The sequence below is a fragment of the Monodelphis domestica genome, chromosome 1, assembly GCF_027887165.1.
Source record: "Monodelphis domestica isolate mMonDom1 chromosome 1, mMonDom1.pri, whole genome shotgun sequence".
NCBI classification, from domain to species: Eukaryota; Metazoa; Chordata; class Mammalia; order Didelphimorphia; family Didelphidae; genus Monodelphis; species Monodelphis domestica.
In genome coordinates, this window is record NC_077227.1 from 319,795,186 (window position 1) to 319,818,510 (window position 23,325).

Consider the following 23,325-nt stretch of genomic DNA (forward strand, 5'->3'; position numbering starts at 1 on the left):
CAGTTTGTCCTCTGCTTTTGGATAGTGTTTTTTTCTCCTTGATCCCTGCAGATTGTGCAGGGACATTACACCACCACTAATGGAGAAGTCCATTACGTTCGATGATACCACAGTGTGTTTGTCTCTGTGTACAATGTTCTCCTGGTTCTGCTCCTCTCGCTCTGCATCACTTCCTGGAGGTTGTTCCAGTTCACATGGAAATCCTCCACTTTATTATTCCTTTGAGCACAATAGTATTCCATCACCAACATATACCACAATTTGTTCAGCCATTCCCCAATTGATGGGCATCCCCTCATTTTCCAATTTTTGGCCACCACAAAGAGCGCAGCTATGAATATTTTTGTACAAGTCTTTTTGTCCATTATCTCTTTGGGGTACAAACCCAGCAGTGCTATGGCTGGATCAAAGGGTAGACATTCTTTTATCGCCCTTTGTGCATAGTTCCAAATTGCCCTCCAGAATGGCTGGATCAGTTCACAACTCCACCAGCAATGAATTAATGTCCCTACTTTGCCACATCCCCTCCAGCATTCATTACTTTCCATAACTGTCATGTTAGCCAATCTGCTAGGTGTGAGGTGATACCTCAGAGTTGTTTTGATTTGCATCTCTCTGATTATAAGAGATGTGGAGCACTTCTTCATGTGCTTATTAATAGTTTTGATTTCTTTATCTGAAAACTGTCTATCCATGTCCCTTGCCCATTTATCAATTGGGGAATGGCTTGATTTTTTGTACAACTGATTTAGCTCTTTATAAATTTGAGTAATTAAACCTTTGTCAGAGGTTTTTATGAAGATTTTTTCCCAACTTGTTGTTTTCCTTCTGATTTTAGTTACATTGCTTTTGTTTGTACAAAAGCCTTTTAATTTGATGTAGTCAAAATTATTTATTTTACATTTTGTGATTCTCTCTATGTCTTGCTTGGTTTTAAAGTCTTTCCCTTCCCAAAGGTCTGACATGTATACTATTCTGTGTTTACCCAATTTACTTATGGTTTCCTTCTTTATGTTTAAGTCTTTCACCCATTTTGAATTTATCTTGGTGTAGGGTGTGAGGTGTTGATCAATTCCTAATCTCTCCCACACTGTCTTCCAATTTTCCCAGCAGTTTTTATCGAATAGTGAATTTTTGTCCCAAGACCTGGGATCTTTGGGTTTATCGTATACTATCTGGCTGAGGTTGCTTTCCCCCAGTCTATTCCACTGATCCTCCTTTCTGTCTCTTAGCCAGTACCAAATTGTTTTGATGACTGCTGCTTTGTAATATAGTTTGAGGTCTGGGACTGCTAGGCCCCCCTCATTAGTGTTTTTTTTCATTATTTCCCTGGATATCCTTGATCTTTTGTTATTCCAAATGAACTTTGTTATGCTTTTTTCCAAATCAGTAAAGAAATTTTTTGGGAGTTCCATGGGTATGGCACTAAATAGATAAATAAGTTTGGGCAGGATAGTCATTTTTATTATGTTGGCTCGTCCTACCCATGAGCAGTTAATGTTTTTCCAATTGCTCAAGTCTAGTTTTAGTTGTGTGGCGAGTGTTTTGTAGTTGTGTTCATATAGTTCCTGTGTTTGTCTTGGGAGGTAGATTCCTAGGTATTTTATTTTGTCTAAGGTGATTTTGAATGGGATTTCTCTTTCTAGTTTTTGCTGCTGAGCTGTGTTGGAGATATATAGAAAAGCTGATGACTTATGTGGGTTTATTTTGTATCCTGCCACTTTGCTAAAGTTGTTGATTATTTCAATTAGCTTTTTGGTTGAATCTCTAGGATTCTTTAAGTAGACCATCATGTCATCTGCAAAGAGCGATAATTTGGTCTTCTCCTTGCCTATTTTGATGCCTTCAATTTCTTTTTCTTCTCTAATTGCTACTGCTAGTGTTTCTAGTACGATGTCAAATAGTAGAGGTGATAATGGGCATCCTTGTTTCACTCCTGATCTTATTGGGAATGCATCTAGTTTATCCCCATTGCAAATGATATTAGCTGATGGTTTTAGATATATACTGTTTATTATATTTAGGAATGACCCTTCTATTCCTATGCTTTCTAGTGTTTTTAATAGGAATGGGTGTTGTATTTTATCAAAGGCTTTTTCTGCATCTATTGAGATAATCATGTGGTTCTTGTTGGTTTGCTTGTTAATATGGTCAATTATGTGGATGGTTTTCCTAATATTGAACCAGCCCTGCATCCCTGGTATAAATCCTACTTGATCATGGTGGATGACCCTTCTGATCACTTGCTGAAGTCTTTTTGCTAGTATCCTATTTAAGATTTTTGCATCTATATTCATTAGGGAGATTGGTCTATAGTTTTCTTTCTCTGTTTTTGACCTGCCTGGTTTTGGAATCAGTACCATGTTTGTGTCATAAAAGGAGTTTGGTAGAACTCCCTCTTTGCTTATTATGTCAAATAGTTTGTATAGTATTGGGATTAACTGTTCTCTGAATGTTTGATAGAATTCACTGGTGAATCCATCAGGCCCTGGGGATTTTTTCTTAGGAAGTTCTTTGATGGCTTGGTGGATTTCATTTTCTGATATGGGATTATTTAAGAATTCTATTTCCTCTTCTGTTAGTCTAGGCAGTTTGTATTTTTGTATATATTCATCCATATCACTTAAATTGGTATATTTATTGCCATATAATTGGGCAAAGTAATTTCTAATGATTGCCTTAATTTCCTCTTCCTCAGAGGTGATGTCCCCCTTTTCATCTTTGATGCTGTTAATTTGCTTTTCTTCCTTCCTTTTTTTAATTAGATTGACCAATACTTTGTCTATTTTGTTTGTTTTTTCAAAGTACCAGCTTCTTGTCTTATTTATTAAATCAATAGTTCTATCACTTTCAATTTTATTAATTTCTCCCTTAATTTTTAGGATTTCTAGTTTGGTTTTCTGCTGGGGGTTTTTAATTTGGTCACTTTCGAGTTTTTTTATTTGCATTTCCAATTGATTGATCTCTGCTCTCCCTAGTTTGTTAATATATGCACTCAGGGATATGAATTTACCTCTGATTACTGCTTTGGCTGCATCCCAAAAGGTTTGAAAGGATGTCTCGCCATTGTCATTTTCCTCGATGAAATTATTAATTGTTTCTATGATTTCTTCTCTAACTAAACGATTTTGGAGTATCATATTGTTTAGTTTCCAATTAGTTTTTGATTTGGTTTTCCATGTACCATTACTGATCGTTATTTTTATTGCCTTGTGGTCTGAAAAGGCTGCATTTATTATTTCTGCTTTTCTGCATTTGTGTGCCATGTTTCTGTGACCTAATGTATGGTCAATCTTTGTGAATGTGCCATGTGGTGCTGAGAAGAAGGTGTATTCCTTTTTATCCCTATTTATTTTTCTCCATATGTCTATTAATTCTAATTTTTCTAAGATTTCATTCACTTCTTTTACCTCTTTCTTATTTATTTTTTGATTTGATTTATCTAAATTTGATAATGGTTGGTTTAAGTCTCCCACTAATATGGTTTTACTGTCTATTTCTTCCTTCAATTCTCCTAGTTTCTCCATTAGAAATTTGGGTGCTATATTATTTGGTGCATATATGTTGATTAGTGATATTTCCTCATTATCTAAAGTCCCTTTTAACAAAATATAATAACCTTCCCTATCCCTTTTGATCAGGTCTATTTTTGCTTTGGCTTTATCAGATATCATGATTGCCACTCCTGCCTTCTTTCTGTCACTTGAGGCCCAGAAGGTCTTACTCCATCCTTTAATTCTGACCTTGTGGGTGTCTACCCGCCTCATATGTGTTTCTTGGAGACAACATATGGTAGGGTTTTGGATTCTAATCCATTCTTCTATTTGTTTACGTTTTATGGGTGAGTTCATCCCATTCACGTTCAATGTTATGACTGTCACTTGTGGACTCCCTGGCATTTTGATATCCTTCCCTAATTCTAACCTTTCTTCTTCAGCTCTACCTTTTAGTCCAGTGATTTACTTTAAATCAGTCCCCCTTGTATTTCCCTTTCTACCCCCCTCCCTTCTAATTCCCTCCCTTATTTTCCCCTGTAGTCTTTTTAAAAATCCCCCCCCCACCCTCTCCCTCCCTTGTACTGCTTCCCTCCCCACCAGTCTGTTTTTTACCCTTCTACTCCTCTATAGGGCGCAAATCTATTCTCTTCCCCAATGGATTGGATTGTTCTTCCCTCTTTGGGTCAGTTTCAAAGTACGTAAGAGTTGAATATTTCCTATCTCCGACCTCTTTACCCTTCCAGTGTATCGATGTTCTCCCCCCTCCCGCCATGAGCTTCTTTGTGACATATAAATTTACCCCCATTTGTTTCTTTTCCCATTTCTTTTAGTCATAACCTCTTTTCTTTTTTTAGCTTTAGTCATGTATATATATATATATATATACATACACATGTATATGTATTTATGGATCAGTACCTTTTAATAAGGGATTTAGACTTCTGATTCTGAACCTACACTATTTCTTTTTTTTTTCACCCTTACCTTCTATCTTAGAATCAATTCTGGGCACTGGTAACAAGGCAGAAGAATGTTAAGGGCTAGGCAATAGGGGTTAAGTGACTTGCCCAGGACCACACAGCTAGGAAATATCTCAGACCAGATTTGAACCCAGGACTCTATGCCTGGTTCTCAGCCACTGAGCCATGGAACTGGCCCTGACCACTAGTTTTAGTCAGACTCAGATCCCTATACTACTATTCCCTGGCCTTCTTCACAGTATGCACTTAGCATAGTGTCAGGCACATATTAAATGCTTAATAAATGTTTATTGATTAACCCATTGACAGTGCCACTCTACGTTAATGGCAGGATGAGATGAAACACAAATCAGACATTTAGCATGAGGAAATTTACTTTGCCTTCATTCAGCAAGGATATACAACAAGAATACTGTAGTCCTTACATTTCTCTGGACACGGCCCCTCCCAATGCATCTGGTCAGTAGATCATGAGGTGGCTTGTGTGATCTAAAGTACCCACTAAGTCTGAGAGACCAAGACTCCCCTTTTTATTCCCTTAGATGACCAAAAAGCTGTAACAGAGAAACCAGGGCCAATCTGGTCCCAGGGGGTCTTCTTTTCAGTAAAACCTCCCCCATGTTCTGGAGAGAAGGAAGGAAGCTACATCAGGAAAGCACTCGTCCTCTAACACTGGCCTTTTTGACAGGGTTATTTCAAGATTAAATGATAAAATGTTTGTAAAGCACTTTTATAAGTCCAGAATGCTGTATAAATGCCAGCTCTGACATTCTGTGTGCTAAGGTTAATGGCTTAGACTAGTTCCTTCTTCCCTTATCAGTGAGGTTAACATACCCCAAATCATAGTTTCCCCAAATCGTCGAGTAGTAGATTCAAACCTCTTGTCCTTTCCACACTATGCTGACTTTTTTATTTGGGGAGGGAGGAAAAAAGGCCCCACTAAATCAGACCCACTCACAAAACCCCAACTGTGGAGAAGGCTGTGGCTCATTAAAATGCCTTCTCTCCTGTCTCTACCCCCCCCCCCCCCAGTGAGAACCTATAGCATAACATCCCCTTTAGAGGAGAGAACGTAGGAACAGAAGCTCAGTCAGCACCTGCAGGACAGACAGGGACAGAGTTTACCATGGGCCAGCCATAAATTCTGATTGACATCTCAGGAGGAACCCTGGTACACATCCCAGGATAGATTAAAAACAGGTAGCATGGTCTCAGGGGGCTCCTTTCAGTGAGGAATCATTATTTATGAAGCTGGTCTTTGTCATTCATTCCATCATGTCCAACTCTTTATGACCCTATTAACCACAGTATGCTCAGCCCTTCTGTCCTCTGCTATCTCCTAAAGTCTGTCCAAGTTTGTGTTCATTGCTTCCATGCCTCTATCTATCTATCTGTCTGTCTGTCTGTCTGTCTGTCTGTCTGTCTGTCTGCCTGCCTGCCTGCCTGTCTGTCTGTCTGTCTGTCTATCTATCTATCTATATGTCAGTCTATCTATCTATATCTATCTATCTATTTAATCCTCTGCCATCTCTTTCTCCTTTTGCCTTCAATCTTTCCCAGCATAAGAACTTTTCCAATAAGTCCTGTTTTCTCTTCCATGGCCATATTTGATGTTTCAGTGAATAATCAGAATTAATTTCTTTAAGTATTGACTGATTTGCTCTCCTCGCTGTCTAAGGGACTCTCGGAAGTCTTCTCCAGCACCGCAGTTCCAAAGCATCAATTCCGTGGCGATCAGCTTTCCATAGAGTCCAGCTCCAGAGCTTTGTCTTTATAAGTCTTTGCAAGCAAGGTGTCATCTCTGCTTTGGGGTATGTTGTCCAGATTTGCCCTAGCTTTCCTTCCAAGAAGCAATGTCTTCTAGTTGCATGGCTGCAGTCACTGACTGCAGTGATTTTTGAGCCCAAGAATGTAAAATCTGGCACTGCTTCCATTTCTTCTCTGTTTGTCAGAAAGCAATGGGACCATTTGCCAAGATGTTAGGGCTTTGTTCATATATACTTAGCTTTAACACTCCAATGCAAATTAGAAGCATGGCATAAGAGCTAGAGAGCTGGCCTCGGAGCCAGACAGCCTGCATTGAAGTCCTGCCTCTAACACATGCATGCGGACTATGACACCATAGACAAGTCACCTAAGCTCTTGGTGCTCTAGGCCACTCTCTAAAGACTACCCAAGAGTAGAAACACAGAAGAAAAACAACTGCTTGATCACATGGGTCGATGGGGATATGACTGGGGATGTAGACTCTGAAGGATCATCCTGGTGTAATTATCAATAATATGGAAATGAGTCTTGATCAATGAATGGTAAAACCCAGTGGAATTGTGCGTCGGCTATGGGGCTGGGTAGAGGGAGGAGAGGGAAAGAATATGATTCTTGTAACCATGGAATAATATTCTAAATTAACTAATTAAATAAAAATTTCCAAAAATATAAGTAAAAAAATAAAATAAAAATAAAGACTCCCAGGAGTTCCCCAAGCTACTAAAATCACAGGGTCAATCCGTATTCCTGTGGAATGCAAAATGGAGTTTGGGGCTTCTTCGAATGTGGAGTCACTCAGGGAGAGTGGCCCCTTTCTGCCAGGAAAGGGCTTCTTAACCCAGACCCCCTGGCAACTCTGAGAAGTGGCTCCATGTGGACTCTGAACACCCCAAATTTGTCTTAGAATCAATACTGTGTTCCAAGGCAGAAGAGTGGTAAGGGCTAACACAGTTAAGAAGCATCTGCTGTCAGATTTGAACCCAGGACCTTCTGTCTCTAAGCCTAGCTGCCGCTTCACCCCTTCACTTTGAAGAAGCTCTCCCTAGAATTCAGGCAGCCACCCAATCAGTGGGACTCTGCTCCTGTTTGCCCTGCAGGTGCTGAATGAGCTTCTGGCCCCAAGAGACGGTGGTACTACTGTAGGTCCCTACAGGTGGGGATGGGCACCGCAGAGTAGGGATTCTGCCTCTGTCTGCCGTCCCCAGTCATTCTCTTCCCCAAGAGTATGTTGTGCTGTAGGTTCCCACTGGTGAGAGAAGGAGCAGGGAGGAAAGCATAATGAGGCAGAGGGAGGCGACAGGCTTCCCACAATACAGTTTTTGTGCTTGCATTTGATTTCATAGGGCCTTTTTCCTCTCTCAAATAAAGAAATTAATCTAGTATAGAAAGAACATTGGGTTTGAATCTGCTACTAGGTGACTTGGGAAAACTTCCCTGAGCCTCAGTTTCCTTCTCTGTAAAATGGTGGGACTTTCCCCACAACAATAATATGAATCCACTGTAGCCATTTTAAAGTTGAGGAAACAGAGACTTAAAGAGATAAAGTGACTTGTCCAAGGTCACACAGCTAAGAAGTTGCCAAAGACAAGAAGTGAATTCAGGTCTCCTAAATGTTTAAGTTCCAGGTGTTTTCTACAATCCCGCGTGGCCTCTCTAAATGACTCATTCCTGTCTTCTGCCTGGCTTTCAACGTTGACTGAGAGACTGTGGCAGGTCTTATGAGTCAACCATTCAATCATTCCATTTTGCAGATCTCAGCGTGGGAAAGGGGACTTGTTCAAAGTTCCACAGCAAATCAGAGACAGAGCTGAAGCCAGAACAGAGGTTTGAGGCTCTTTCCAGGATACGACATACATCCTCAAAGCAATGAGTTCAATCCAGAAATTTCCAGGCCAAGGAGGAAGGAAAAAAAGGAAGAAAAACGATAGGAATCAAGAACTCCGTTCAGTGTAGAAATCCAAATGAAAATGAATTGGAGGGACGGTTTTCCCCTCTTTCTGTATTCCCCCACTGCCCTGGCTCCTCTAGTTGGGTCCACAGCCCTTGTATTGCTAATCACAGGAAGGCTGGAGGTCAAACTCCAACCTTCCCTTAGCCCTCTTCCCTCTAATACCAGACTTCCTTTCCCCTCAACAGTCCTTTCACCAGTCACAGGATATTGTTACATGTCATTTCCATCCCCAGGCACTAAAAAGCCAGAAATAATCTCCTTTTGTTGCCTTTAAGCAGTGGTATGCTGAAGCCTCAGGAGGTCTGATTGTTAAATACACAGAATATGCTTTTTATTCCTTGGAAATAGCAAACACTACAAATCAGGACTCAACTTACTATTTTGTTGATCGTCTAGATTTAAGAAAGTGATAGATGAAGTATTAATAATGCAGATTAAACTTTAGAATTTATCCTAAGAACATTTTTTCAGTATGCTGATTGTTAAACACATCATCCTTTATGAGATATTAAGTTAGTTATTTTCATTCTCTGACCTGCATTTCTCATCTATAAAATAAGGGCATTAGCCTAGATAATCTCCAAGGCTTCCTTAACCCTATAATGTCCCGGGTTTTAAGTAAGGTTGCTTTTGGCTCTGACATTTTATAGTCTTTAATCTCTATTTCCTTCTGTGGAATTCTATACCTCTAAGACTCTAAAGACTCTTCCAGGTTCAATGTTCTATGTTCTATAATTCTGTCATGTGGTCCCTCCACCTCTACAAATCTGTGAATGACCAGCTATAGACTCATCAAATGAATCACAGGGGAAGTGGGGGGGGGGGGATTAGGTCAGAATCCTTCCTGGAGAAGGTGAAATCTCAGGCTTTGAGAGTCTACCAGGGGTCCATAGTTCCTCCACAAACATAGTTTGGCCAACACTGACTCGCTCTTAGTGCCCTCTGCTGGCTTCCCATATCTTTGTTTTTGTCTTTGCTTTAAACCCTTGCCTTCTGTCTTAGGCAGAAGAGTGGTAAGGGCTAGGCAATGGGGGTTAAGTGACTTGCCCAGGGTCACACAGCAAGGAAGTTTCCAAGGCCAGATTTGGACCCAGGATCTCCCCATCTCTGGACCTGGCTCTCAAACCACTGAGCCAACCAGCTGCCCCCCCCCCCCATTTCTTTAATCACTCTTCTGGCTTATAAAATCTGTTTGTTTTGCTGACATTTCAGCTCTCCCATTCCTGTGCTGGCCTAGCAAATCTCTCTGGATCTTACTGAGCCACGAAATTTCTGTTTTCTCTGGTGGTCTACCAGATGTCTGGTTTACTTGCTAGTTTAGAAGTCTCCCATTTATCTAGAGCAGAGGAGTCAAACATTAGTGCCAGCTAGCAATACTCTACAGAGTGTGGCTCAAACTAGATTAAAATGTAATTAGGAAAGAGTTCACAAAATATAGAAAACTATAATAGAACATAGGTTAATATAAATATGTGGTTTTCTAGGTTAACATGAGGCTTCCAGGGATTCTCCTCTATGGTTTAAAGATGCCTTTCCTATTTGGATGATGCTAAAAGAGGCCACTACAACAATACATAAGGAACTCTACTGACTGCATATTGACTTAGATTTAGAGTATAGGCATCTATTTTTCATTTATTTTGTTTAATGTTTCCCACTTATATTTTAATCTGGTTCCAAGAGCTGAAGCCCTTATGACACCTCTGCTCAAGGGAAGAGAATCTTGATTAAAAAAAGAAAGAAGAAAATCAAATTACTAGCACCAAAAATGAAAAGAGTGAATGTGCCACCAATGAAGATGAAATTAAAGCAATTATTAGATGTTATTTTGTCCAATTACATGACAGTAAAACTGATCATTTGAGTAAAATGTATAGATATTTGCAAAAATATAAACTGTCTAGATTAACAGAAGAGGAAAGAGTATGGTTAAATAATCCTATCTTAGAAAAACGAAATTTAAAAGCCAGCTCTCTAAGAAAAAATTCCCAGGACCAATTCTATTTGTAAGTGAATTTTAACAGATATTTAAGAAACAATCTTAATACTACATAAAGGAGTCTTACCAAATTGCTTTTCTGAAACAAATAAATGATTTTGATATATAAATCATGGAGAGCAAAAAAGAGAAAGAAAAGTATAGACCAATTTCCTTAATGAATATCAATGTGGAAATTTGCTGGAGATTTTATATATATATATATATATATATACATACACATACACACACATATATATAACAAGATTATAGTAATATATCACAAAAGTCATAGATTTTGACTCAATAGGATTTATACCAGGAATACAGTTCAATATTAGGAAAGCTGTCAGCATAATTTACCATATCAATAACAAAAACAAAAATTATATGATTATCTCAATAGATACAGAAAAGAACTTTGACCAGTTTGATAATTACAACACCCATTCCTATTAAAAACACCATGAGGCATAGGAATAACTGGAGCTTTCCTTAAAATGCTAAGGAGTACCTCGTGTTGTTATTGGTCCTCCTTGAAAACAAAGGTCAAACCACAATATCTTTCTAAAACCAAGAGCAAGCATTAGCTGTAATGGGACTATGATCCCACTATGATCAGAAGTGAAGCAAGGATGTCCATTATCACTGCTATTATTCAGTATTATGCTAGAAATGCTAGCTATATCAATAAGACAAGGAAAAAGAAATCAAAGGAATCAAAAAAGGCAATAAGGGAACAAAATTGTGAATCTTTGCAAATAATCTTTGCAGATAATAAGAGAATATACTTAGAGAATCCTAGAGAATCAATTAAAAATTAGCTGAAACAATTAACAACTTTAGCAAAGTTGCAAGATATAATATAATAAACCCACATAAACCATCAGCTTTTCTATATACTACCAACAAAACCCAACAGGAAGAGATAGAAAGAGAAATGCCATTCAGAATAACTGCAGACAATATAAAATAGATGGGAATCTAGCGGATATGGCAAACCCAGGGATTACATCAACATAATTATAAAACATTTGTCACACAAATAAAGATATATCTAAATGATTGGAAAATATTAATTGCTTATGGGTAGGCTAAACAAATATATAATATATGTGACAATTCTACCCAAGTTAATTTACTTATTCAGTGAAATAACAATCAAACTACCAAAGAATTATTTTATTAAAAAATAGTAACAAAATTTATATAAAAAAACAAAAAGTCAAATATCAAGGGAATCAATAAAAAAATGATACAAAGCAGCAATCATCAGAACAATCTGGTATTGGCTAAGAAATAGAGTGAAATAGATCAGTGAAATAGATTGGGTACACAATAAATAATAAATGATTATAGAAATCTACTATTTGATAAATATCCATGTATTTGGGGAGAAGGACTCAACATTTGAGAAAAATTGATAGGAAAAATGGAAAGCAGTTTGACAGAAACTAAACATAGAACAACATCTCACACTATATGCCAAAATAAGGTCAAAATGGATAAATGATTTAGACATAAAAGATATCACAAGTCAATTAGGGGAGCATGGAAAAATGTACCTGTCAAATTTATGGGAAAGAGAAGAGTTTATGACCAAACAAAAGATAAGAGAGGATTACAGGAAGGAAAAGAAGTAATTTTGATTCTATGAAATTAAAAAGCTTTTGTGCAAACAAAACTAATGTAGTCAAAATTAGAAGGAAAACAAGAAAGTGGGGGAAATATTCTACATCAAGTTGCTCTGAAAGAGGCTCCATTTCTCAAATATATAGGAAACTAAGTCAAATTTCTGAAAATAAGAACCATTCCCCAGTTGATAAATGACTAAAGGACATGAACAGGCAGTTTTAACAAACGCTAGAGGTAACGTGGAAAAATTAGAGCACTGATGCACTATTGGTGGAGTTGTAAACTGGTACAACCATTCTGGAGAACAATTTGGAAGTACACCTAGACAACTATAAAACTGCATATTCTTTGACCCAGCAATACCACTACTAGGTCTGTATCTCAAAGAGATCAAAGAAAAGGAAAAAGGAACTATTTGTACAAAAATATTAAGAGCAGCTTTTCTCCTTTTTTTTTTGGTAGAGGCAAAGAATTGGACCTAAGGGGATACCCATCAATTGAGAAATGACTGTACTTGCTGTGATATATGAATGTGCTGAAATACTATTATGTTATAAGAAATGACACAGGCCTAAAGACAGGGAGGTCCTGGGTTCAACTCTGAATTCAGACACTTCCTAGCTGTGTGACCCTGGGCAAGTCACTTAACCCCCATTGCCTAGCCCTTACTGCTCATTCACCTTGGAATCAATACATAGTATTGAGAAAGAAAGAAAGAAAGAAAGAAAGAAAGAAAGAAAGAAAGAAAGAAAGAAAGAAAGAAAGAAAGAAAGAAAGAAAGAAAGAAAGAAAGAAAGAAAGAAAGAAAGAAAGAAAGAAAGAAAGAAAGAAAGAAAGAAAGAAAGAAAGAAAGAAAGAAAGAAAGAAAGAAAGAAAGAAAGAAAGAAAGAAAGAAAGAAAGAAAGAAAGAAAGAAAGAAAGAAAGAAAGAAAGAAAGAAAGAAAGAAAGAAAGAAAGAAAGAAAGAAAGAAAGAAAGAAAGAAAGAAAGAAAGAAAGAAAGAAAGAAATTATGGGCAAGTTGGTTTCAGAAAAACCTGGGAAGTCTTATATGAACTGAAACAAAGTGAGCAGAACCAGAAGAACACTGTACACAGTGACAATAACATTGTCACTCTGATCAACTGTGAAAAAATTCAGCTTTTCTGATCAAGACAATGATCCCAAAGACCCAATAATAAAAAATGCTATCCACCTCAAGAGAGATCACTGATGAACTCTGAATGCAAATTCAAGCATATTTTTTTACTTTATGCAAAAAGGTTTTGATTTTAAAATAAACATGCACACACATACTCAAAACTTTCTAACAATTAGGACTATTCAAAAGTGGAAATGAAAAAAATACTGCTTACACAAAAGAAAAATTCCTAGAGAAAATAAAATAAAGACTGCTATGTTTAAAAAAAAAAAAGTCTAAATGAGCTTGGGGCCAAGATGGCAGAGTAGAAGCAGTGAAGCTCAAAACCACCATGAGAATCCTCTCCAATCAATCTTAAAATAACATCACAAAATGAATACAGGAGTGAAAGAATCAACAAAGAGACAGAGAGAAGCAATTTTCAGGAAGAGGAAATGAGCTGTGTTGGGAGGCAAGACATTCATCACTAGATGTCTTCAAGCTAAGGTTATGTTAATAAGGTTTGAACTGGGTGTGATCAAAGCTATAAGCCCATGGTCAAGAAAACATGTGGGCCTAATTAGGCAAGCTTAAAACTAGATTTTCTCCTATCTCTTTTGCATATGGGTAGACTCTGGACTCATTCTATCAGAATAAGGCAGCTATACCTTTTCCTCAGGAATTTAAGTGTATCCATTGGGTTTGGAGTCATTATTCTCTAATACTATCAGATTGATCTCTCATTCTGATATATTTCCCAGCCTGTTAACACCTATTTTTGTGTGCTGAATTTCATCATAAGGATCATTGTAATTTATATGCCAATGAATACAAGGCAAATCAGGTCTTCTCCTGATTGCTCAGTTGAGAGAGCTATCTCATACAAGAAACATCTTTTAAAAGAAAGAGAAAAAGAGGAAGAGGAAGGGAAAAAACTGTAAAATTAATCAATATGTCTGTCTTTATGCCTACCTGTCTATCTGTCTATCAATCTGCCTATCTATTTTTCTATCATATGCATATAAATATTTCCACAACCAAGAACTCTGTATATAAAAGTAGAGTAGAGGAATCTTTTCATATCTCTTTTTTGGGGTCATTTTTCTTCATAATTTTCCAACATCCATTTTGGTGGTTTTGTGGTGATTGTTTATTCCATTTCCATTGTTGTAGTGACTATATATATTGTTTTCTTGGTTCTGCTTACTTCAGTATGCATCAATTCATATTGTCTTTTCATATTTCTCTTATTCATTATATTCTTCTTTTTTTACATAACAACATTTGATTAAATTTGACATTTTTAACCATAAAAAAAAATGAATTGCTGTTAGACCAGCAATTAGTGCCTCCATTTGATTTAGCAAATTAACATCAACTAGATTTTACAAAATGATATTTGTTGTGAAGATATAGCAAAGGAGAAGTCTTCTTCCTCCAACAGCTGGGAGCCCACTCACCCCCGTATCATCTTCACTCATAGGAAGAGTGGGCTCAAACTTAAAGCAGTTTTTTCTTTCTTTCTTTCTTTCTTTCTTTCTTTCTTTCTTTCTTTCTTTCTTTCTTTCTTTCTTTCTTTCTTTCTTTCTTTCTTTCTTTCTTTCTTTCTTTCTTTCTTTCTTTCTTTCTTTCTTTCTTTCTTTCTTTCTTCCTTTCTTTCTTCCTTTCTTTCTTCCTTTCTCTTCCTTTCTTTCTACCTTTCTCTTCCTTTCTTTCTTCCTTTCTTTCCTCCTTTCTTTCTTCCTTTCTTTCCCTTACCTTTTATCTTAGAATTGATACCAAATATTGATTCCAAGGCAAAAGAGAGTAAAGGCTAGACAATTGGGGTTAAGTGACTTAGTGCCCACAGCTAGGAATTATCTGAGGTCAGATTGAACCCCAAACCTCCTGTGTCCAGGCCTGGCTCTCTATCCACTAAGTCACCTAGTTGCCCCAAGATGGCATTTTTCATCATGAGTCTCTGGGATTGTCTTGAACCACTGTATTGCTGAGAATAACTAGGTCATTCACAGTTCATTAAAAAAATATTGCTATTACTGTGTACAATGTTCTGATTCTGCCTGCTTCACTCAGCATCAATTCTAAGACAGAAGAATGGCAAGGGTTAGGCAGCTGGGGTTAAATGACTTGCCCAGGGTCACACAGCTAGATAGTCTCTGAGAAGCCAGGTCCTCCAGGGTCCAGGTCTGGTGCACTATCCACTGTGCTACCTAGCTAACCTTGACATCATTTTCTGCACGCTATGTGAAAAATGTTGAAAGGACTTTGTAAACAGTCTCTCTCCTGTTTTAGGCCACCAGAGGGCACTCTAAGGTTTCCTTTCTGCCTCTGTGACCTGTCCTTGCTGAGGTAATGCCTCATTAACCAAAACCGAAATGACTATGCTGAGGACCCAAACTACCCTTCTCTCAAACTCAGATTAGAGAATCTCGGTCTCGGAGCTGGAAAGGGCACCAGAGAATTTCTAATAATCTATGTTGTTTGGTCATTTTTCAGTCGTGTTCTACTCTTTGTGACCCCATCTAGGCTTTTCTTAGCAAAGATACTGGAATGTTCTGCCATTTCCTTCTCCAGCTCATTTTATAAATGAGGAAATTGAGGCAAATGGGGTTAAGAACTAGCGTAAATCACACAACTAGTAAATGGCTAGATTTGAATTTAGAAAGATGAGTCTTCCTGACTCCTGGTGGAGCACTTTATCCCCTGTGTTACCTAGTTGCCCTAGGCTGAACTCTACTTGATGCTAAAACTAGGAGAGTAGGGAGGAATCCTTGGACATGAAAAGAATGGGTAAAGAAAAAGTAAGAAACTGGAAAATGAAAATCAGTCTATAATATGGAGGAAAAAAACAACCCCAAAATTGGAATCAGAAGACCTCGAGCTGCAGCCTACCAGTGCTCATGCTAATTTTATAAGCTTAGGATAAATTTCTTCCCCTCACTTGACCTCAGTTTCCTCATCTGTAAAAAGAAAGTTTTAGAATGATTGTCAAATACTGGGGACAAAAATAGATAAGGATGGCAGTCTTTGCTTGTCAGGAGCTCCCATTCTAATAAAAGGAGACAATATATTTTAGAGGTTTCAGCTGCAGGTAAGATGGAAAGGACCAGAAGGTACAGCAGGAAAATAATGATCTATCTTTTTTACAACTTCTGTTATGGAAAGGCTTGATAGTTGCCACTGGAAGTAAAAGTCCTATGGTGGTGGTGCTGGGTGGCAGTACGGAGCCAGCATTTCATAGAGGAGACCTTCTGTTTTTAACAAATTTCCAGAAAGATCCCATTAGAGCTGGGGAAATAGTTGTTTTTAAAGTTGAAGGAAGAGATATTCCTAGAGTCCACAGGGTCATCCAAGTTCACGAAAAAGATAAAGGAAATGTCAAATTTCTGACAAAAGGAGATAATAATGAAGTTGATGATAGAGGTACAAACCTATCAAACAAAGAAGGTCAAAACTGGCTAGAAAAGAAGGATGTTGTAGGAAGAGCAAGAGGGTTTTTGCCATACATTGGGATGGTTACCATAATCATGAATGATTATCCGAAATTCAAGTATGCTCTTTTGGCTGTAATGGGTGCATATGTGATACTGAAACGTGAATCCTAAAACAAGAAGCAGAAGCAATTCCTGGGACTGGACTGAAATGAATTCTATTGAAAAAAGAAAAACAAATATATTTGAAATATTCCACTTGCTATATAAAAGAAAACAATATGTAGGGGTTTTTGTCTTGTCCAAATAAATGACTCATCAGTAAAAAAAAAAAGTTATATCTCTTCCCAATGTCTAACCATTTGTCAATACCAATGATTTTAATAGCAAGAACCTTCCTTTCTTCAGTGTCTGTGGCTGTACCTGCAGAGACAGTTGCAAGGTCATGCTGCCATGACATGGAGGCTCCTTGGATAATGGCTGAAAGCAGGGCTAATGTTCTGTGGAAGAGGGCACTTCTCTGCCTCGAACTTTTGGGCTTCCCTACCATTGGTGTTGCTTCTCTGAGATGGATTAGATGATCTCTAAGGTCCCTTTTAACCCTCATTCCTCACTGTTGCTGTCATTCCTCCTTCACTTTCTCAAAGGATCAATGACATCACAGGATAGTATCTTGACTTTCCCACAAATTGGATTTAAGTGGGAAGAATTACACAATGTCATCAGCCTCTCTCTCTTCCAGAGACATCAAAACCCAGTGATAAGACAAATGTCTAAACTATTGGCAATAGCCCAAGATGTGGTGGATGACCTTGGCATCTTCAATGTCTGACTAAGTTCTTTATATATGTATATATCTATAATATTACATATATATACATATTTCCCTTCAATTCCATGAAAAAACAATTTTAACCTTGAATTTTTTAAAGATTGAGCCAAATTCTTACCCTCTTTCCCTCTCTTCCCCTGTCCCCAAGATGGCAGGCAACCGATATAGATTCTACATATGTAATAATGTAAAACATCTTTCCATATTACTGACCAAGTTCTAACCATGCCGCAGTGCCTGCTTCAGTTTCCTGTGTAACCATTGGAACAAATTGTTCTCATCTACTCATTCTGCCAGAGGAATTCTTCACATGCTGGGGTAGACATCTCCCTAACTCACTAACAGGTGTGAGGCTTGTCAGTTACCCTCAACCTGGAGGTTTATGGGAGTCTGCCTGATGAGCATGTACAGCTTCTTGGAGCCCCAGGTGAGATTTGGGTGAGAAATAGACTCCAAGCAGCCCTACTTGAAAAGGGCTCAGCAAGCCCTCACACCAGAGAACACCCCTACACCCACCCAGGGGCAGCAGTGTGGATTCAGTGGTCATCAGGAAAGAGGGCAGTAGTCCCCACAAGGGAGAGGATGCCAGCGTAAGGCAGCTATGGAAATCTTAGCTCTAAGCATCTCCATGACTTACCCTTGAGACAAGGTTGACCTGGGACAAAAGTCAGTAAAGTTCATCACTTCTTGGCTCCATTTTAGCAATTAAATTCAACCATTTTTTAAATTAAGAACCTACTGTATACTATTTAAAGCACCCATAGATGTAGGAAAACAAAGACCCTGCCCTTAAGAAGTTTGTATTCAAGGATTACCAAAAATAGCCAACACTATACCTGAAAGAAAATCTCTACTGCAATACACTCCATAAGTGGTCTTCAGACTCTTTAAGAAGCTCCCTCTGAAATGATCTCCAATTTACTTTGCATAGACTTTGTTTGAACATAGTGCTTTAGGTGACATTTCTTTCCCATTAAACTGTGAGATCCTTGAGAGCAGGGACTGTTTTTGCCTATCTTTGTACCCCTGGCTCTTAGCACAGGGACTGGCATGTAATAGAACTTTAATAAATGCTTGTTGACTTGACTTGGGGAAAAAAATAAAGTACTTATCCAAAAAAAAAAAAAGAAGTTATGTGGCACAGTAAATAGAACACAGTAGATAGGACAGGGAATCAGGAAGACTTCAGTTCAAATTTGACCCCAGAGCCTTACTACCTTTGGCATGTCACTTTAACCTCTGTTTGCCTCATTTTCTTTAACTGAAAAAAAAGAAGAATAACCATCACACCTATCACTCAGGGTTGTTTTGAGCTTTAAATGAGATAATATTTTGTAAGGTGCTTAACCTAGTGCTTGACATGTAGTTGGCACTTATAAATCTTTCTTTCCTATCTTCCTTTGTTTCAGGATATCCAGTGAGGATAGCCCATTTTCCTTTTGGCTAGATCAAATAATAAAAAAGGTTTTCTTTACCTCAAGCCTAAATCTGCAGCCCTGAAATGTGTACCCATTGTCCCCAAGTCTGCCCTGTGGAGCCAAGCAAAACAAGTCTAATCTTATGGACACCATCAGTCTTTTCAAAAAAAGAGCACAGTGAATAGAGCACTGTGCCTTGTAACATTTAAAATTAGTTTCTCTACTAAAAGTATTATATTTTATGAGGTTTATTAAAGACTAAGAAATAAAGAAAATACAAAATAAGATAGCACGTGCCTAGGAGGGCTGAAAGCCCATTCAATTTCACTTACTCTACATCTTGAGAGATGCGTGTGCTTAGAAGCGGAAGCAGGGAGAGAGGTCAAGTAGAGGTACAGTCAGTTTAAATACCCCTTTTGTTCTCACACTCAGGTGAGGACTCAGGGATATTATAGAGGCATTCTGGGAACTTCAAAGGGCTTCTGGGAATTGAAGTCTGGGGTTCAAATCTCCATTTTACAGCCTTGGAGTCAGAAGACCTGAGTTCAAATTTGACTTCATACACCTTCCAGCTGTGCAACTCTACCTAGACAAATAATTTACCATCTGTTTGCCTCAGTTTCCTCCTATAAAATGAGAATAATAATGCTTGCCATCCAAGGTTATCATGAGGATTAAAGGAGATAATCACTTCAATGAGCTCAGTCAGTGCCTGGCACATTAAACTCTATATAAATGTTATCTATTATTATCATCATGGCTCTACCCTAAATTTTCACCTGGCTAAGTCAATACTAATATGGCATAACAAGGGCCTAGAGCACAGAGTGAGTCTACTTGGAAATCTCCCACAAAGAAGTGGTAGGAGAGCCTTCTCCAGAAAGAGTTATGGCTGTCTAGTAGAACTGCCTTGGAAAGATTCAGCATGCAGACATCCTGCATTTGGTTCTGGACTGTCAACCTCATGAAGAATGAAGCCTTTTTGGTGGCCGCTGTTTCTGAACCAGAATCAGGTTCACCTTTAAAAAGTTTGAGTTGCTAAATGATCACCCCAGTGCAAATATCAATGGTATAGAAATGGATCTTGATCAATGACACATGTAAAACCCAGAGGAATCGTGCGTTGGCTGCGGGGGAGGGGGATTGGTGGGAGGGCTGGGAAAGAACATGAATCTTGTAACCATGGAAAAATATTCTAAATTAATTAAATAAATTTTTTCAAAAAAATAAAATAAAATACTCCCCTCCCCCCCAAAAATTTAAATTGGCCTCAGTGTTCTTTTGTCTTTCTGTTTCTCTCTCTCTCTATTTGTCTGTCTCTGTCAGTCTCTGTCTCTCTGCCTCTCTGTTTCTCTCTCTATGATAAGATTAGAGGTGATGAGCTTCGCCTGGGATACGGCATCTTGAATTCATGGAGTTGAAACCAGGCAAAACGGTAGATGCAAAGTAGAGTCAAATTTGTATGAAATGAGTCACTCATTCTGTCTAGCGATTAGCTGTTAGGAGACTAGTTCACCTAGTCATACAGGAAAAGTATATTTAGTAAGGATGCAACATTTATTGAAATGGGTGTAGCTTCCCAGCTCCTGTGTTCCCCATGCTGTTCTGCCAGGCAGAAGCCCGTGACCCTTTCTGCTCTGACTTTTCATAATTAGATCACTTGGAAGCTGGGCCTGAGCATTCCTCCTCTGAGGCAATTCATCTAGAGGATGGTTTCAATGCCTTTTTAGGAAAAACTGGCCTGGTTTACACAAAAGTAGAGTCTTATGATATTGTTCCTACCACAAATGTAATAGAATATTAATGGACTGCAAGAAACAATAGAAAGAGAAAACTGGGAGGACTTGTGTGAACTGATACAGAATGAAGAGAGCAGAACCAGGACAACAAAGTACATAAAAGGAAAACAACTGTGAAAACTTGAGAACTGTGAACAATGCCATAACCAAACATGCCTCCAGAGGATTATCATGCTTCCCAACTCTTGGTAGAGAGATAATAGACTAGTAATGCAGAAAAGAACATAAGATTTATTTTTTTTTAAAGTACACATTTGATCCGGCCTCAGCCACTTCCTAGCTGTGTGACCCTGGGCAAGTCACTTGACCCCCATTGCCTAGCCCTTACCACTCTTCTGCCTTGGAGCCAATACACAGTATTGACTCCAAGACGGAAGGTAAGGGTTTAAAAAAAAAAAAGTACACATTTGTTTTCCCACGCATTTGTTATATCCAGCCCCATTGTCCCCAATTGAATAATTTCCCCCATATTAATTATACATGTGAAATCATGCAAAAATATTTTGATATTAGCCATGTTGCCAAAAAAATAAAGAAAATAAAAAAGCGAAAAAAGTATGATTCAGTCTGCACTCAGTTCAACAGTTTACTCTCGAGAAGTGGGAAGCTTTTTTTTTTTAATCAATAAGTCCTTTGGAATTGTCTTGATCAGAGTAGCTAAACTCCCATAGTTGATCGTTGTTACAATACTACTTACTACTATGTACAATTGAACACTAAAAAAAAAAAAGAAAGCCCTCAAATATTTGCACAATCTAACAAAACAAAACTGCACATTGGCCACATCCAAAAATGTTTGTCTTATTCTACATTTTAAGTTCATTCACCTTCATAGATAGCAAGTTTAATTTTTAGGCATTTCGATTTAAAATTTATTACTGTATTAATTAAAATTCTCAAGTTGTTCAAGGAGATGAATAGAGATGGTGAAAAAACAAAAAAGGTGGAAAAAACCCAAAGGAAATTCAGAAGGGGCATAGACAAATTGGGCAGTGTTGGAACTATTATGATAAATTTAAAATATACTTTAAAAAAATCCCAAGTTCCTCATAATGGAAATTCATGGTGTCAAATACAATCCTCTTTTTCTGTCTTGTATGTAAATAAATGTTCATATTTATTGGTGTTTTTAAATTCATATAATTTTTAAAAATGGAAATAAATAACATTAAAAAATTACAGCCTTCTGACTCATGTAAAACCCAGTGAAATTGCACGTCAGCTACAGGAAGGGGTAGGGGAGGGGAGGGAAAGAATATGATTCTTGTAACCAAGGAATAATGTTCTAAATTGACTAATTAAATAAATTTTTCAAAAAAAAAAAAGTACAGCCTTCAGTCTGGGGATGGAGTACACCTAAAAGGGGTTGGTTAGTCATTATTATCATCGCTATCGTTGCTACACATTTTTCAGCATTAATTATTTAGAGTGTCCTATATTGAGTACTGGAGGGCATAAACAGAAGTACCCTCTTCACTGATGCCACTGTTACTTAGCACGGTAATATCAAACTCATATAGAAAATGGGGCCACTAAACTGTACATGAGAATCTTCACAAGCCACATGCTGCCTTGGTTTAAAAAAGTAATGTTATCTGTTTCATTGTATTTTAATATTTTTGTTAAGTATTTTCCTATTACAGTTTTTAATCTAGTTTGGGCTATACTTGGCAGTGTTGTAGACTGTAGGTTTGGTATATGCAACTGGATCCCCAATCTCTCTCCAGTGAACAATTTCCTCACAACCATGGAAATAAAACAAATCACATGTCAGAATTTAGATCACTTACTGATCCAGGACAGTGCTATTTTCTATATGTCCTGAAGGGAAGGGCCGCAGTATGGTTCCTGCTAATCCTTGTTTGTGAGTTTTGTGATTTGGGAAGCTGGAGTTTCATGAGGATTAACTCCAAGTTTGAAAAGATATCTGACAGGTTAGAACTAGAGTTGGTTCAGGGACGTTTGGAGAACTGGATGAGACATTAGAAATCATGTATTATCTGAAATGAAGAGGGAGGTGCATTTTATTATTACCTCTTCTCTGAAACCCAACTTAGTAATAATTATGAACTACCCTTGACTTTAGCAAGCAAGAACTTGGGTATAAGTTTGGAAGATATAATAACATAACTCATAAAGATCCAATCCCTCATTTTACAGATGAGAAAGGAGCCCACCAACTTCCTGACATTATGTACTTCCTATAGACAGGGGATATTAGGCGGGGACGTGGAGGGTCCCGCCTCTTTTTTACTTCCTGTCCCAAGCTTGGTGGTGATAAGGTGGGTGTTTTGAACTGGCTAATCAGTCATGGGCATGTGGTCTTTATTTTGTATCCTCTTTATTCCTTGATTTCTAATGATCATTTATTAAACCTCCTAAAATATAATGTTTTATTATTGAGATTTAAATTTAATTTTTATAGGAGTCAGCCCAGGTGAGCATCCATTACTGATATCAGGCCCATAGTAAACTTTGTGAGGACACTTTAGAGCAAGAAAGTACATAGAAATCCTACAGTTCCACAGTTCTAAGGTGCCTTGGTCATTTGTGTTCAGTATTCATTGTACCTCATTACCATTTTAAGTTCAAGCTCACTAGTACTTCCATGGATTCTATGTGTTTCGAATTGGGGAGGGGAGAGTTCACCCTAGGTTCTGGAGAGAATTACTTTGTAACTACTATTCCTGCTATGCCAGATGAGTAAATACCTTTTCTAAAGAACTAAATCTACAGGCTGACCATTAAGGAGAAGCATACTGTTTGGGGTTCATGAACTAATGTTGAGAGGATAGCCACCCATCCATAAGGTTATACCTGAAACCTTGAAAGTAGTGGCGAATGTCTCTTTGGGGATCTAACCTGACAGCAGCAGTGTGGACTGGGGAAGTGATCCCAGAAGAAGGGTTAAATATAATA

The 23,325-nt window shown here is 37.9% G+C and overlaps 1 protein-coding gene across 1 annotated transcript; it reads left to right on the forward strand.

The window, feature by feature from the left end:
- Window positions 1-4,839: 4,839 nt before the first annotated feature.
- LOC100021323 (signal peptidase complex catalytic subunit SEC11C-like) lies at window positions 4,840-16,691 on the forward strand. Its single transcript, XM_056816387.1, has 2 exons — window positions 4,840-4,936; window positions 16,023-16,691. Exons 1-2 carry the CDS (start codon window positions 4,840-4,842, stop codon window positions 16,529-16,531), a joined length of 606 nt encoding a protein of 201 aa, XP_056672365.1. The 3' UTR covers window positions 16,532-16,691.
- The last annotated feature ends 6,634 nt before the right edge of the window (window positions 16,692-23,325 follow it).